Below are 18499 nucleotides of genomic sequence, written 5' to 3'. Positions count from 1 at the left end.
GTGTTCAGGTGTGGGTGGTTTGTTTATCTGCTGATTGCAGGCCTTAGTCTGGTGGTTGGCTTCTGTGCGTGCATTCATGCTTGTTTTTCATGTTTGACGACGTGTGCCCGTATGGGTGGAGTTTCTGAATCCGTGTGTGTGTGCGCTCAGTCTGTGTGTATGTGCGGTCAGTCTGAGTGTGTCTCTGTGCCCCCCTCCTCAGGTGTGAGTCCAGCTGTCTCACCTGTGTGGGGCCGAGCCAGGGGAACTGCAGCAGCTGTTCCAGCGGTCACAGCCTGCAGGAGGGAGTGTGTGTGCTTAACACCCAGTGTGCAGACGGTCAGTCAACCATGTTCTTCTTCTATTACGTGTTGGCTCACTACTTCTAGATAAGTAAACTACACCCTGGACACATTTAGTACTTCACTAACTTCTAGAACTGCAATATAAAAACTTCATATATCCTCAGGTACTGACAGATATGGGCAGATATGGATAGCTCCAAGTAATATTTACTAGGCCTGTAACGGTACACATATGCTCAGTGCCAATGAAAACGCAACACTTGCTGTGAAAGGTTTTTGAGAAGAAGAAAGTCAGTAATAACAAACATGGAGATGACAGAGGTAACACTACTGTGATACTATACTCTGCCAATGAAAATGCAACACTTGAAGATTCTTCTATTTTTTTAAATTGATGAGGATTTTTATTCCATAAGCTCTTTGGAATTAATCATAGGCCATTTCTATACAGTAAAAATAAAAAATCACATCCAAATTTGTTGACAAAAAATAAGGATAAAGAAAGAAACTCAAGGACCCCCAAACCCAAAAGTCACAAAGCGGTCCCGGAGGTGCTGCAGCTCAGTGTAGTGGTCCTGCTGTGGCGTGGTCATATGTGCTGGTCCAGGTCCAGGTCTGTCTGCAGTTGTCCAGTTTCTTCATGCCTCTGTTGCATCCTGACTATGGTGGACACATTGCATCCAAAACGGCGCGCCACCTGCCGAGCAGAGATTCCGACCTCCAGGAGCCCCATAGCATGGCATCTGTGGTCACGTGTCAGTCTGGGCATCGCTGAGTTATTGCAAATGATTTTGGTGCTTTTCAGTTTGCCTTTATATACAGAACATGACCACTCCTTAACTGACCACAGTTCCTTAAGTTGAGCAGTTCATTGCTGAGCAATGAGAAAAACAAGTCTTATGAATGCAGACAAGTTCATTCAAGCGTGACAATAGCACAACCCGTCTCAGGTTGTTAAGAAATTGTCTGGGATTATCTTATACACGTGAAACTGAAACATATTGATGCAGCTCAGGAACAATAAAACACATTCAAGTGTTACGTTTTCATTGGCACTGAGTATACCAAACCATCCTGTTTCAGTACGCACCTGTTCGGTTCAGTACACAGCTGTACCCAAACGGCACGGTATGTTGAGAAAAAGACAAAGTAACGAAAGACGTCGGTTGATGCGGAACTTTAAATCAATACAAGTTCCACACGTATTGAAGGAGCGCACATTGATCTGAAATATGAAATAGCAGCTGATATAAGGTAAAAAAAAAAAAACAACAAATATGATGTGAACCTGGAAGGAAGAGACTGAAGACCCTCCACCATCAGTCCAGTCCAGTTTGGGATCACTACAGGTTCAGGTGAAAGACGACCGCCTATGTCCGGTAGTTCTCAAACACTTACACTAGCTCTGTCTGTCTCATACAAACACACACACACACGCACACACACACGCTGTATAACAGAGGAGTAGTTGAAGTTGACGTTGAAAGTATGTAAAGTTTCACTTTCGTTTCACGCCAGCGTTAGTTATGATCCGTACCCCCACGTATATTAAGGCCCCCCCCCCTCGCTCCGCCAAAAAAAAAGACTCCTGTGTTTTTGACAAATCACACCCTGCACACACACACACACAAATACACAAAGTGTCCTAAACACTTTGGTTTCTGTCCTAAATAAATAATTTGGTTATTTTTGTTGTCAGTGTTTCTCTTCAGTTTGTTTCAACAGAATACCAGTTTACCCTTTTCTTAATGTTGCACTTCATGTGGATTTTTTTTTTTTGTTATTTTTCTGCAGAATGTGAACTGACAGAACTGGGATTAGATTTTGGTTGCTTGTTCAAAACTACCTAGGGAAAAGTGTAATACTAATGTTTAAAATACATTTAGTAATGTTTTATTTATTTTATTTTCTATTTAATTTATAGCAGCAGAATTATATTATTCCCGTTTTTCTATATTCTTTTGTCTCCAAAAATTGGGGGGAAAATGTTCAAAAATTCATAATAAATGCATTAAAGACATTTTAAGGGGTTTTCTTTCTTCCCGTACTGAACCGGAAAAAAAAAAAAAAAAACGAACCGTGGCTTTCAAAACTGAAAACGTACCGAACCGAAAATTTGGTGTACCGTTACAGGCCTAATATTTACCTCTGCCAAGGAGGTTATGTTTTCATCAGGGTTTGTCTGTCTGTTAGCAAGATAACTCAAAAAGTTATAGGAGGATTTTGTTGAAATTTTCAGGAAATGTTGATACTGGCGCAAGGCACAAATGATTAAATTTTGTTGCTGATCGGGGGGGGCTGATCTGCCTTGGCAGAGGTCTGTGCTGTCCGACTGCTTTTCTAGTCTAATATTGTATTAGATTAATTGCCTTTTTCATTTTCATGTCTGAACAGCAGTATGATATAGAGTATATGGACAAAAATATTGGGACACATCACGTCTGCAGTTTGTAGGATTTCCCATTTCTGTTGATTTGAAATACTATCATGATAAAAAAAAATATCCATGTCATACGTTAATAATTGTCAAAAAATAAATGTTAAATCAATATTTCTTTAAGTTTAGAGGCAGATTTTTCTTCCTCTGTGAAAGGCGAAGAAGCCACAAAGTTACTGTGGTTTAAAATGATTATTAATGGTCAAAACATCACAAATATTTCACAAATGTAAAGGTAGAACCCCTGATCACCACCAAAATTTAATCATTTTTTCCTTGTGCCAGTATCAACATTTCCTGAAAATTTCATCAAAATACCCCACCCCCCCAATCACCACCAATTAATTATTTGACAGAACTGCCCACACTCTGATTTTGTTTTCATCATCTCACACACAGATTTCACTCTGTTTTCCTGAGCACATCATCTGTGTTCTGTCTGCTATAAAGACAGGAGGAGATTTCATCTCTGTTTCAGATGTGCTGCTGCTCTCCAGTCGTAACAACACGTTACACAAACAACCGCAGATTGAAATTGATTAACAGAACGCTGTTAGTGCTGAAAATCAATATAAGTGGACTTAAATAAACCCAAAAGCCTAGCACCATTAACGCTACAAAATCTGTGATGTAACACTCCAGCAATAGTCTGTCACTCTGCCCGTTCTGAAAGAATGTGTCTGTGAGAAGCAGAGCTGTAGGAGACAGCCACAAAAGCAGGGACTTCAACAAATTATTTGACCATTCACCACCTGATGTTGGCAGTGCAATTATTTACTGCTTCCCACGAACAACAAGACACAATACGTTGAGTACATTTTGAGATAAAAAAACAAAAAATGAACCTCATTAATTTCAGTTACAGTAGCTCACATAACAACCACAGTCGGTCCTTCCATTTTAGTTCTAGTATATGAGAAAAGAAGCTTTGTATTTTGGTTTGTAATTAAAAAAAAAAACACCTCTAGCAGTAGTTCTTCATTTTCTATATATGACAAAATAAGGAGTTATGGTGAATAAATGGCAAATATTTCAAATTAAGTATAAATTTCAGCTCCTCGGCTCTAGACTGACCGCACACTGCAAAAATCTAAATCTTACCAAGTGTATTTTTCTCATTTCTATTCAAAATATCTCATCACACTTAAAATAAGACAAAATCACCTAAAGAGTAACTTGTAAGTAAGACATAAGAACTTATTTTTTGACAATAAATCTGGAAAAACTTATTTCAAGAAATCTTACCAAGATCATTTTCACTTGTTCCATTAGCAGATTTTTTTGCTTGAATTAAGCAAAAAATATCTTGAATTAAGCAAAAAAATCTGCCAATGGAACAAGTGAAAATTACCTTGGTAAAATTTCTTGAAATGAGATTTTCAAGATCTATTGTTTAAAAATACATTCTTATATCTCACTGAAAAGTTCCTCTTTGGGTGATTCTGTCATATTTTAAGTGTGATGAGATATTTGGACTAGAAATGAGAAAAATACACTTGGTAAGATTTAGATTTTTGCAGTGTAGGTAATGTTCTGACATATGTGTACAGTACATTTAGTACTATATATATAGTTTTTTTTATTATTATTTTTGTTTTATTATATAATCAGCAGCCTTTGTTTAAAGTGTTTATCTGTTTGGTGTTTATGTGTCTGTCTTTCACTGGCATCTGACATTTACGTTGAGTACATTTTGAGATTAAAAAAAAGCAAAAAAATGAACCTCATTGTTAATCTCAGTTACAGTAGCTCACATAACAACCACAGTCTGTCCTTTCATGTTAGTTCTAGTGTATGAGACAAATAGCTTTGTATTCTTGTGTGTAATAAAAAAACACCTCTAGCATTAGTTCTTCATTTTCTGAATATGACAAAATAAGCAGTTATGGCGAATAAATGGTAAAATGGTCAAATAAAGTAAGGATTTCAGCCCCTAAGCTCTGGAATGTGTTTAATACATTTAGTAATAGTACATATATATTTTATTATTTTTGTATAATTATATGATTAGTAGTACTTGTTTGTAAAATGTAAAGGGTTTATCTGTTTGGTGTATGTGTGTCTGTCTTTTACTCTGGCATCTGACATTTGGTTGACTTGTGCCTCAGATGGTTATTTATTTCTGAGTCAGGACTGTTCTTTTACTGTCCGTCCCTCAGGAGAGTTTCAGGACAGTAACGGGAAGTGCCATGCCTGTGATGAAACATGTCTGAAGTGCACAGGGCCGCAGAGCAAAGACTGCATCAGCTGTGTTTCCTCACGGTTAGTTGGACTTTTTGGCTTTTTTGGGTGCAGGGGAAATAAATACATTCAATACGTATTTCTTATTTAAAAAAAGTGTCTGTGGCACTGTGGTATGGAGTCAGAAATGTTACTTTTATACAAATTACTTAAGATGGTGATCAGTTTTATATAAGATAATACAAAAAAATTGAGTATATAATTAATAATAAAAAAAAAAAGCATGATATTAAGCTAATATGGGGCAGTGTTCATAATGATAATAAGATAAGATGTACATCAGTAAGAGATTTAGGATGTTTAACGTGAACAGTGAACTGGAACACACTGAGCAACAAGTATTTGAATTTTGGCCCAGTAGTTTTTAGCTTACCAGCCGACAGGTCGTAAGCTCTTGTCGTCATGCGGCGTCCGGCGCCGGCGTCTGTCGTCCGTTACAAAAATTTCAGTCGTCTTCTTCTCCAAAACTACAATTCCGATTGACTTCAAACTTGGTATACAGCTTCTTTATGATGATGTCAGCAAAAGTTGGTGAAATTATTTGGATCCGGATCTGATTCTGGATTTGGTGCCACTCTGAAAAATTTCCCCATTATAAGAGATAGGAAGTGGATGGATGCAATAACTCAGTAAATATAAATGATATCCAGTGTAAATTTCTACAGTCCAGCCCTGATGGGGAGATGACCAAAACATAATGGCCACATGCTGATCAGGATCTTCTTCTGGATCCGGGAACTTACACAAAATTTAACATGGTATTGAAATTATTTCAATCTGGATCTGATTCTGGATTTGGTGCGACTTTGAAAAATTTTCCCATTATAAGAGATAGGAAGTGGATTGATCCAATAAATCAGTAAGTATCAATTATATCAAGTTGGAATTTGAATTTTTTACAGATCTGATTGGAATATGGCCAAAACATGGGCTGTTTCTGTAATATAATAAATACACAGAACTGGGTGATAATAAATGGCATCTGGATACATTTCCCAGTAAAAAAAAAAAAAAAAAAAAAAAAGAGAAAAACAAAATCATGACAACACTGCAAACAACAGTAAAAACAGAAAAATGAAAAGGAAAACAGTGTTTTGACCCCCATTCCACAGGCAGTGGGGGGTGCACTGAGCATGCTCAGATGTCTTTGGAAAGAACAAGGTCTATTCTATCAGCACGTTTTGAAATTATAACTACTGGGCAAACAGTTGAATTTTTATGAATATTTAAAGGTGCCGTATGTAGCATTGTGGCCCAAACTGGTACTGCAATCACATTCCAAATACTGTAGAGCGTGGTATCCCCACCCCCACCCCCAGCATCTACTACTAGTGTTTCCACTAATCCTTGCCAGAACACTATAAATTTCATACAAAAAAATCATCACCACACTGATTCTACAGAAGTCTAATATATAATAGAACAGGACAAACGTCCTGTTCACTCAAATGAAAGTTTACACAGATTCAGGACATAGAGGAAAGGGAAATGAGCCTTAAGTTTCACTTTTACTTCCACAAGGAGGAAGGTTATAATAGTTTTGGATTTTTCATTATAGTTTAGTTTTATTTAGTTTTGACTTTTTTTCTCTAATTCAGGTAGTTTTAATTTGTTTTTAGAGCAGGTTTGCTAGTTTTTATTAGTTTTCATTTTTTTCTTAATGCTTAGTTTTAGTTTAGTTTTATTTTTCTCATATCTTTTCTCTTCTTCTCCGTCATATTCAAATAAATCCCAGACGGGACTCTGCTGCTTTCTCCCAGCTTTAGTCTCCATGTTTCCAGGTAGAGTGGGGACCAGAAGACGACTGGAAACCACAAGTGAACACAAGTGACAGACCGTGAAGTTCCGTATGGTGCTGCTAGCTAAAATTGCAAGAGTGAAATAAATTGCTTTCATATCAATCCAACATTGACCAAGATAAAAACTAAGGGAATTTTATCCATAATTTTTATCCGTTTTAGTCAGTTTTGTAAGCACACAATACAGTTTCAGTTAGTTATCGTTTTTTTCTTTTAATTATAGTTTTTTATTTATTTCAGTTAAGGAAAATGTTTTTTCAATTGTAGTTTTCATCATTTCGTTAGTTTTCGTTAACGATAATAACCTTGCTGTGGAGTGTTCACTGTGTCAGGGCTCAGCATCAGTATTATCTGTGAAATGATCTGTGCCGTATGTTACAGACAGTTTGAGTTCAGTCCACTTGTGTCAATACCATTCATGCCTGTGGATTTAGTGGTGTAGACGCTGAGAGCAGTTATTGACAGAGTTGTCATCTGCAGGGCTCTGGATGAAGGCCGCTGTGTGGAGGCGTGTGCCAGAGGCCAGTACCAGTCTGGAGGCCAGTGTCACCTGTGCGACCACACCTGCGCCACCTGTTCAGATGCAGGGCCTGGCAACTGTACCAGCTGTGACAAAGGTCAGGTGACACACAACAGGGTTGACCATGATACAGTATGAGTGTGATGTTTTTCATTTTTAAAATTATTTAATTAGTGTATTAATTAGTGTATGAGTGTGTGCGTGAATGGGTGAATGTGAGGCTTTGTAAAGCACTTTGGGCACTAGGGATGGGAATCGAGAACCGGTTCTTTTTGAGAACCAGATCCCAGTAGCTCGATTCCTTGGAATCGTTTGCCTGCCTGCTTAATGATTCTGCTTATTGACTCCACCTTCGTTGCGCATGCGCGATGACGTCACACATGCGCTGCATTGTTTTGGTCAGAATGTAGCCAACATGGCGTTGAGGCAGAAACGGTCTAAAAAGACGACACCAGGTCCACTGGAACACTGTCAAAGCTTCCATTTGTTCAAAAGGGTGGAATCCTTCCAATATACTCAAACATTTGTCCACAGCATGTGAATCATTTACAGGAATGTCACATATTTGATTTGGTACTTAGCGACGCTTGTGAATGTAGCAGCAAAGTGAAACCTGGGCCCAGTTCCGGTTCCGGTGTGGGCAACAAACGTCGTACCCCTTCAAATCCAAGTTTCTGAAGGTAGGGGAAAGGAAATGAGGAGCACAACAACAGGAGACGAGCAGAGTCAAACCGGTTCCACGTAGTGGAAATGCGGCAATAGAGGAATTAGTAAAGTGTCTTTAGTTTCACACTTTCACTGCATGCCGCCGCCGACAAACAGGGCCCGGTGTCATCTGTTCTTATTTTTTCTACATACTGTATATGGTATATTTTCTGTGCAGAGGTGGAAATATAAAAGACAGTTAATGCACACTCTTTTATTCCCTCACCCAATGAGAATCACTAAGAGAATTGATAAGGAATCGAATCGATAAGCAAAATCGATAATGGAATCGGAATCGTTAAATTCTTATCGATTCCCATCTCCATTAGGCACCATGAAGGGGTGGAAAAGGCGCTATATAAGTGCAGTCCATTTTACCATTTAATTAATTAACTAAATTTACAGGGTCTCCCAAAAAATGTATACACACTTTAAGTAATTGTAAAGTAGGTGTTTATTAAAATTCATTTAATTTTCCAAATGTACAGAATTTGGTGAACGTGAAGGGTATTCAACAAAACCCCTCCGTCGAATCCACCTGTTTGGCAAGTTCCCCAGCCCTCACACCACTAGACTGTTTTTTATGGGGATCCCTAAAAGACAAAGTCTACACTATGAGACCTGCAACAGTCACTGAATTGAGAGCAGCCATTGAACGTGAATGAACGCAAATACCGAGGGAATTGTTTGGTGATGTGTGTGATTCCATTGGTTGGCGTTGTCAGCAGAGTCTGGACCAGAACGGACGTCAGTTTGAGAACAGGAGGAACAGACAAAACAATAAAATGATATTTGTAAATTCTATTACATTTTGAAAATTAAATGGATTTGAATAAATGCCTACTTTACAATTATTTAAAGTGTGTATACATTTTTTGGGACACCCTGAATATACATATATTTTTTTAACCTCTTTAGCCCTATCAGCCCGCCCGCGGGCCAAAAAAATTATATTAATATTCATCTACTATAAAAATATAATAAATCAGGACAATGAATGTCTTTTTCAACTTTTGCTCAAAGTTTAGACCCTAATGTTAATAAAAGTACATCAAAAGTGTATTTTAGTGCAAACTTTAATGTTCAAACATGATTTTTAATCTTTGTGGGGTGAAATATACGCTATTAAAAATTTCTGACACGAACAATTAATTTATGCATATCATCGTCAATCCAGCCAAAAAAAAAAAAAAAAACAGACGAGGATAAAAAATTCCAATTTCTGTTTTAGTTTGTTACAGTTTACTCAGGCATAGTAATAGATACAATATTTTAGACAATGGGAATAGATTCTGTGAGGTCTCTAAATGTCCACAGACACCAAGAACATCCATATGAACCTTATTGTGAAGGAATTCTTCATTTACTTTGGGTATGTCTGTTTAGGCGTTTTTCCCCTGAAAATATGGTCAGGGTTTAACAGGTTAAATGGTAAAATGGTTAATTAATTAGCTGTAGGGTGACATGGTGGTGCAGTGGATAGATACTCAAGAAGGTCCTGGGTTTGATTCCAACACCAGTCAATGGGGGTGGGACCTTTCTGTGTGGAGTTTGCATGTTCTCCCCGTGTCTGCGTGGGTTCTCTCTGGGTACTCTGGCTCCTCCCACCATCCAAACACACGCACTGATAGGTTAATGGGTTGATCTAAATCACCCATAGGTGTGAATGTGAGAGTGATTGTTTGTCTCTAAATGTTCAGAACTGTGATGAACTGGTGACATGTCCAGGGTGTACCCCGCCTTCACCCGTAAGTAGCTGGGATAGGCTCCAGTGACCCCCGTGACCCTAGTGGAGATAAAGCGGGTTCAGAAAATGAATAAATGAATGAATAATTAACTATATTCTTCCACTGTGATGTTTCTGTTTCAGATAAGTTTGGCATGGAGCGGTACATGTATGAAGGTCAGTGCGTGGACACTTGTCCCTCAGCTTTTTACCACACCAAGGAGAGCTGTGAGCCGTGCTCCGACCACTGCAGGCTGTGCTCCAGCTCCACCCGCTGCCTCAAGTGTAACTCTTCCTATTACCTCTCTGATGGAGCGTGTACAAGGCTGGAGTGTGGAGAAGGTAAACAAGGTCACTCTGGTATTTATCCATCATACACTGTAAGCCCGGACTTTGTATTTACTAAAATGCTTTAATTACAATGTACTTAAATGATTTAAGTTTTATTCCATTACTATAAAATGTTCAGTATATTCTACTAATTTGTCTAATACTAATTTTTAAATCATTCAGTTTGAGTCCTGACCACACCTTTTTATCTGTGCATTGCATTGTGGGTATTGGGCATGTTGTTGTAAATGTGTTCTTTTTCTGTGCAGGGGTTCAGCGGGGTTCTGCTGTTAGGGTCAGGGTTTATTGGCCTTTTTGTGTTTGTTTTTATAGTTTTGTACAGCTGCACCATGAGTCAGAGCCAGAGGAAGAACTATAGATTTACTGTTCATCTGATTGCTCTTTGGCAATTTAAAACTTTACATCTTGCCAAATTAAAGGCACTTCCTGTACTGGCCACGCTACGATATACAGACCTGATCAAAATCTTAAGACCAGTTGAAAAATAGCTAGAATTTACCTTTTGCACATTTGGATCTTAATGAGGTTTTAAGTAGAGCTACAATATACAAAAGCAAGAAGGGGGAGTGAGACAAAAAGCACTTTGAAAAAGTCGTTTATTGAAAACAACAAGTAAACTGAAATAGGCTGTTTATCAGCTGATCAAAAGTTTAAGACCGCAGGCTATAAAAGCCAAAATCTGCTCAAAATTCTCATTTTCTGTCGGGCATTCACATGGTCATGCCCTCCTGATGGCTAAAGCTAAGAAGCTTTCTCTTCTTGAACGTGGTCGAATCGTCGAGCTGCATAAGCGAGGCCTCTCGCAGCGTGCCATTGCTGCTGAGGTTGGACGCAGTAAGACAGTCATTCTAAATTTTTTGACAGATCCTGAGCATTATGGAACAAAATGTCAAGTGGTAGACCCAAAAAAATGACACCTGCGCTGAGCCGGAGGATCCGATTGACTGTCCGTCAAGACACAGGGCGGTCCTCGACCCAAATGGAGGCCCTTACTGGTGCAGACTGCAGCGCAATAACCATCAGACGGCATCTGCAGGAAAAGGGTTTCAAAAACAAAAAACGAATTCAAAGACCTTGTCTCCTACAACGCCACAAAACTGCCCGTTTAGACTTTGCCAGGAGCATCAAACATGGGACACTGAAAGGTGGAAAAAAGTTTTATTCTCTGATGAGAAAAAATGTAACCTTGACGGTCCAGATGGCTTCCAACGTTACTGGCATGACAAGGAGATCCCACCTGAGATGTTTTCTACCTGGCACAGTGGAGGGGGGTCCATCATGATCTGGGGTGCTTTTTCATTCAGTGGAACACTGGAGCTTCAGGTGGTGCAGGGTGGTCAAACGGCGGCTGGTTACGTGCAGATGTTGCAGCGGGCGTCCCTCATGACTGAGGGCCCTGGTCTGTGTGGGAACAGCTGGGTTTAAAAACAGGACAACGCTGCAGTTCACAATGCTCGCTTGACGAAGGACTTCTTCAGGGAGAATAACATCACTCTTTTGGACCATCCCGCATGTTCCCCTGATTTAAATCCCATAGAGAACATTTGGGGATGGATGGCAAGGGAAGTTTATAAAAATGGCCATCAGTTCCAGACAGCTGATGCCCTTCATGAAGCCATCTTCACCACTTGGAGCAATGTTCCCACCAGCCTCCTGGAAACACTTGCATCAAGCATGCCCAAACGAATTTTTGAAGTGATTAACAAGAACGGTGGAGCTACACATTACTGAGTCCTACTGAGAACATTTTTTGTTCTGGTTTGGAGAGTTTTTTGTAATTTTTTGAGCGACGGTCTTAAACTTTTGATCAGCTGATAAACAGCCTATTTCAGTTTACTTGTTGTTTTCAATAAATTACTTTTTCAAAGTGCTTTTTGTCTCACTCCCCCTTCTTGCTTTTGTATATTGTAGCTCTACTTAAAACCTCATTAAGATCCAAATGTTCAAAAGGTAAATTCTAGCTATTTTTCAACTGGTTTTAAGATTTTGATCATGTCTGTATAAAGTCGAATAATTGTGCAAAGCCATTTATATTGTAAAAGATTTTTGTGTAAATCAACTTGGAATTGAGTCCAATGAACTGATGATATTAAGTCTAATGATAAGACAAAGCAATTGACATTGCAACAAATTTTAAGTTAAATTAACTTGGCATTTAGTGTGTTGTACTTAAAATAGCAATTCCATTCAAATCAAGCATTTAAGTTTAAAATGCTCAAGTTTTCATTACTCATTACTTAAATTTTTTAAGGCAACGAGTTACCTCAGATTTTTGTAGTAAACTCAGCTTATCTGGTCTTACAGTGTTATATGTATACATGCAGCTTTTTAATGTGTACAGAATCCAGTGTTTTTTATGCCTAGCCAAATTAAAAGCACTTCCTGTACTGGCAAATTACATTGAGCTAACTTACTGCCTAACTTCCATCAACACTACAATATACTAAGTTGAATAATTATACAAAGCAATTTATACTGCAAAAGATTTTAATTTAAATCAGTCAGTCTGCCCCAGGGCAGCTGTGGCTACAAATTTAGTTTACTACCACCAGAGTGTGAATGTGAGAGCGAATGAATAATGGGTCAATAATGTAAAGCACTTTGGGTGTCTAGAAAAGCGCTATATAAATCCTATCCATTATTATTATTATTATCATCATCATCATCATCATCATCATCATCATTATTATTATTATTATTAAATGTACTTGGAATTGAGTACAATTAATTGATGATAATAAGTCTAATGATTATACAAAGCAATTGATATTTGTCACAAATTTTAAGTTAAATTAACCTGGCATTTAGTGTGTTGTGCTTAAAATAGTAATTCCATTCAAATCAAGCATTTAAGTTTAATACACTCAAATTTTCATTACTCATTACTTAAATTTTTTAAGGCAACGAGTTACCTCAGAGTTTTTAAGTAAACTCAACTTATCTGGTCTTACAGTATATATCTGTTGTGTGACTGGGTTGGAGAAGCATCAACACCGACCTTGAAAAACATCGTCTCACACCCGTGCACCCTCCATTTCTGATTGTTTCTTTTGTTGTATCTTTCTCTCTTTCTATTTTTTCACCCTCAGGGGAGGTGGAAGATCCAGATTACAATAACTGCATGACCTGCGAGGAGGGCTGCAAGAAGTGTGTCCTGTGTAAGTCACGGCTCAGTACCCATAATAAAGTTTTCCCAAAGTGAATCGTGCCGACGCTAGACCGAGCACTGTTCCCAGCACGTCGCCGACTGTGTACAAGGGTTTACACTGGAAATTCACATCTGAAGGGAGAGTTGAGGGTTTTTTTGTGTGCTTTCAACAGATAACCCCAGGCATTGCCTTTCCTGCATTGAGGGCTTTTACAAGTAAGGCTGTGTGCCCTCGCTGTGCCACGTGTGATCTTGCCTTTCGCTCTGAACTCACTCTGCCTTCTAGTCCATTGACACATCAGAATTAACCCATAAAGACCCAAACATCCATCGCTAACCAAAACCATCTACTGATATAAAATATTTAATACCTGCTGATCCACTAATCCTATCAATACATGTTAATAATTGGTGAAAAATGCAGTTTGTCGTCTTTTCATGGTCATCAGATACGACCCATTTGGACGTTCAGAGGCTCCGTAGTGAACATGGAAACACCGTCATCTTCTACAACATTGATTCCCCAGTAAAACCCATGGAGTTGGATCAGTGACAGTGGATGGAGACACTGGGTTTATGTTCAGTTAATGATAGATTTTGCTGAAAATGTCACTTAGTCTTCAGTTTTCTCTATTTCTGTTATATGATTATATTACAAAAATGGTGAGAAATCACTTAAGAAAGGTTAAATAAAGAGGAAAAAAAATCATTTGTGAACTGCCACAAAAGTAGCACATGATCTTGATTTTTTTTTTTTTAAATTTCCCAAAATTTTATTTACATAATACTGTATACACAATAGATCAACAGCAGTCAACAGTAATAAACATAGCATGGAAAACATAATGCTCGAGGTGAGGCAGGAAGAAATTAAAAATAAATATATAGATAGGTAAGTAAATTAAATAAATAAATAAATAAATAAATGTACAAAAAAATTAAATAAAAAACAAAATAAAATTCCAACTTAAATTCGTTACATAACGCTTTAGTGTTCACAGCTTTAGAGTTCGTGCAAAAGTTAAGAGTGTCGAAGTAGGATTTTAAGTAGGATTGAAAGACCACAAAGTTGGGTTTCTGTTTTTGCAAATTTGCTTGCATGCACATGAAATTTTGCTAATAACGAAATGAGATTAAGAATAAACATTTTCTTAACAGGCAGATCATTAACCCTTTCATGCATTAATTATGAAAACCTTTGTTAAGATTTTTTTCTTGAGTGTTTTTATTCCTCCATAGGCATGAAAAAAAAACCCAATGTGATCAAGTTGTTGTTTTTTTTTCATAGAGTTACAAAATGTCCAATAATTTTCGAAGTAAAGAAACGTGTTTAAAACCAAATATCAGAAACTGATATTAAAACAATGATATAAAATCTGACGTTTTCTCACATTTTAACATATTCTAATGCTAATTATTACTCTTTTCATGGAGATAATATGCAAAAAAAAAAAAAAAACTTTTTTTTCTAACAAATAGCAATTGATTTACACTGAAACATGTTACTGCAGATCAGGTTTATCAAGAACAGCAATGTTACAGTAATGGTATGAATGTCAGTGTATGGAATGATGCATAAGTGTCCACTGTGTTGATATGGAACTAAAACAACAGAACCCATGAATATATAAGAAAACAGCTGGGGAATAACTGTCCACTGTAGTGACCATTATGCATGAAAGAGTTAATAAAGAAACCAAATAAAATATATTCAATTTTGAAGTTTAGAGAAATATCCAGTTTTCTATTTAAAAAAAAAGACTGATATCACACCAAAAAATTGGACTGAAGGCACATTCCCAAAACAGATGAGCTCATGTTTCATCACGCACTGGGTCTTTATGGGTTAAAGGCCTTCTTTGCTGTGGACGTCAGATGTGAGCGTGTAATCGAATCGGTGGTGGTGGTGGGGCACACGTATTGACTGTTATGCCTTCTGTTATCAGTTTTCAGGACGGCTGCTACAAAACATGTCCGGCTAAGACGTACAGTGTAGATGAGGAGATGACCTGTGTTCCCTGTGATGACAACTGTGTGAGCTGTGACGAACATGAGTGCTACTGGTGTGAGACAGACCTGTTCTTATCAGGTACAGCTGCACTCTTCTTCCTGAGGTCACCATGTGGGGTTTATACTTAGTTGTGGGGGCAAGGGCAGCAAAATGTACTTACTGTAGGTCCATCACATAGTTATTATCAAGGTTATTATCGTTAACGAAAACTAACGAAATGACAAAAACTAGAACTGTAAAAACATTTTCGTTAACTGAAATAAATAAAAACTATAATTAAAAGAAAAAAACCATAACTAACTGAAACTGTATTGTGTGCTTACAAAACTAACTAAAACAGATAAAAATTATGGATCAAATTCCCCTAGTGTTCAGTCCCTGAATTACACTGGGTTACAAAAAAATGTTTTTTGCAAGTTGTCTAGGTTTTTTCAACTGAATTAGGACCATTTTGCACCGCTAAATCCAAAAATTACATCTGTTTTTCTCAATCAGGTCAGGTTTTTTTGCTAATTTGATTTTGAAAAATTTGATCTTCTCACAAAATATAATAATTAATACCAAAATAAGATTGGTAAGCACACTTCATGAAACTTGTGACTTGATTCCTGTTAGGTACAATGGTGTATTCACCGCAGATGTAGCAGAATACGTCAGGCTTATTTTTTGCAAGATCTTCTAGTCGAAGCCATTTCATTCACCTGTAATATTAAGAAAACCATTAATCATAAATTGGCAAAAGTAAAATCTTCAGAACTCGTTTATTGCAAGAAATATGAAAGAATTTTGTATCATATGATGTGAAAATGCCCATAAATGTAAGCAAAAATGTTAAAAAGCCAATATGTAGCATAGTTCAGAAAGTTGACCTGATTGAGCAAAATGAATGTGATTTTTGGATTCAGCACACCAAAATTATCCTAAATCAGCTCAAAAAACTTAAACAATAAATTTGTTGTTGACCAGTGTCATCCAACATCATAACATTATTTTTTTGCATTCCCAATAAAAAAAACAAACATCTGCCTTTTTCAGACAGTAAAAAGTGCTTTTAGGATGAACCGAATTATCCATTATTTAACAAAACAGCATTATCAATTTCAAAAAAATACATTTATGACCTGCAATATCACAATACTTTGTATATACAAACAACAGAACAAAACACCCACATGAATATAGAAATAAAAGAGCTTAAAATTAAAAAAAAAAAAAAAACTTCCGCCATGTCTGCATTTGACTAAATACCTAAAAATATTGATACAGTACTTTTTAATATCCATACAGTATCGTGAATTGAAATATCACAATATATTGCAATACTGTTATTTTCTTACACCCCTGTTTTCAACGGGGTTCAGGTCTGGACTCTGTGGTGTCCAGTCCATGTGTGAAAATGATGTGTCATGCTTCTGAACCCCTCTTCGACAATCTGATCCTGATGAATCCTGGTTTGTCATCTTGGAATATGTCTGCGTCATCAGGGATTAAAAAAAAATAATAATAATCCACTGATGTCCAGACCTGGTCATTCAGTATATTCAGGTTCAGGTGACTTCAGTTTATGGACAAATAACATTGGGTATAGACATGAACCAACCCCAGATCATAACACTGCCCCCACAGGCTTGTACTGGAGGCACTAGGCATGATGGGTAATCACTTCTCTTCCACCTCTCTTCTTACCCTGATGCACCCGTGATTCTGGAACAGGGTCAATCTGGACTTATGAGACCACATGACCTTTTTCCATTGAAACACAGTCTAGTCTTTATGCTCTACTCACTCCCATCACTTAAAGCACAGGTGTCAAACATGCGGCCAAATCCGGCCCGTAGGATGAATTTGTGAAATGCAAAAATTACACTGAAGATATTAACAATCAATCAATGGTGTGAAAATCATTTTAATTCAGGTTCCACATACAGGCCAACTGGATCTCAATTGGGTCAGACCAGTAAAATAGTATCATAATAACCTATAAATAATGACAACTGCAGATTTTATCTTTGTTTTAGTGAAAAAAAGTAAAATTACATGAAAATGTTTACTTTTACAAACTATCCTTTTATAAAAAATGTGAATAACCTGAACAAATATGAACAACCTGAAATGTCTTAAGAAAAGTAAATGCAAGTTTACCAATATTCTGCCTGTTACTAAATGTTTTGTGTATTTGTAATTGTAATGTAAGTTGTAGTGCACATGTGTAAAAGATAAACTGATAAACTGAGGCAGAATATTGTCAAAAATGCACTTGTTTTTCTTAAGACATTTCAAGTTGTTCATGTTTTTCAGATTTTTAAGGAGACGTTGTAGACATAAACATTATAATGTCCGTTTACTTTTTTCACTGTTATTATTTTACTGGTCCGGTCCACTTTATATCATATTAGGCTGTATGTAGCCCCTGAACTAAAATGAGTTTGACACCCCTGAGTTAAAGGGTTAACGAACTGAAACAAACATTCGTGGAAAAAATTACAGGACCACCCCTTGTTTTCTTCAATTTCTTGTTCCTTTTAATGCCTGGTACAACTACAGATACATTTGTTTGGACAAATATAATGATGACGACAACAAAAATAGCTCATAGTAGTTTAATTTCAGAGCTGATATCCAGACATTTTCCATGGTTTTCTTGATAAAAACTAAAATCACTTCAGTTATTATATCAATATCTATGGCATCGTACTGTCGAAAACAGTGCTTTTAGGCATTCCAGTTTTCTTTTCTTTTGTCTCCTTTCTATGTCAATAATCCCAAAAACCACCTAATTCATAAGAAACCAGAACCAACTGCTACATGCAGTTTGGCTGGTGCTAATTCCGTTTTATGAAAGCTGGTTTTAACTTAACACAAATTCACCTCTGGATCACTGTCTTTCCTTTTCTTTACAAATATCCATTTCCATGTATGAGTTTCAATTTTGTATCATATTTGATACATCAGGTCTCAATGGTCAAACATTATTATTTTTGAACAAAAAAAACCCCATAATATAACAAACATGTCTAACAAATTGGTAATTCCTTTTCAAAATTGTCAATGTTCTTCCTTCTTCCTCATTAATGATAATCTTGTAGTGTCACTGGAAAGGCCTCTGGTGAACAAATATCTCCCCCTGGTGGATTATCAGTGTATTGCATGTATCTAGTTGTATACATCAGGTTTTTCAAGAAAAAAAAATGTCACACTGATCATGTAGAGGGCTTCAAAACTCATGTATCAAATATGATACGTTTGGCGTTATAGCGTTAGGTAATTACAGTGGTGG

The 18499-nt window shown here is 37.1% G+C and overlaps 1 protein-coding gene across 1 annotated transcript in view; it reads left to right on the top strand.

Moving 5' to 3' along the window:
• The window catches only part of pcsk5a (proprotein convertase subtilisin/kexin type 5a), an 83547-nt gene that overhangs the window by 38014 nt on the left and 27034 nt on the right, over positions 1–18499 (top strand). Inside the window, exons 20-26 of the mRNA XM_030148757.1 lie at positions 203–318; positions 4881–4983; positions 7242–7378; positions 9857–10054; positions 13153–13221; positions 13385–13427; positions 15158–15300. Of these exons, the coding sequence (XP_030004617.1) occupies positions 203–318; positions 4881–4983; positions 7242–7378; positions 9857–10054; positions 13153–13221; positions 13385–13427; positions 15158–15300 (809 nt within the window). The remainder of the gene's footprint in view (positions 1–202; positions 319–4880; positions 4984–7241; positions 7379–9856; positions 10055–13152; positions 13222–13384; positions 13428–15157; positions 15301–18499) is intronic.

This window comes from Sphaeramia orbicularis, chromosome 12 (assembly GCF_902148855.1).
Source record: "Sphaeramia orbicularis chromosome 12, fSphaOr1.1, whole genome shotgun sequence".
Classification (NCBI taxonomy): Eukaryota; Metazoa; Chordata; class Actinopteri; order Kurtiformes; family Apogonidae; genus Sphaeramia; species Sphaeramia orbicularis.
Note: the sequence above shows the minus strand (reverse complement) of the source record. Positions and strands in the feature narration are given on the sequence as shown.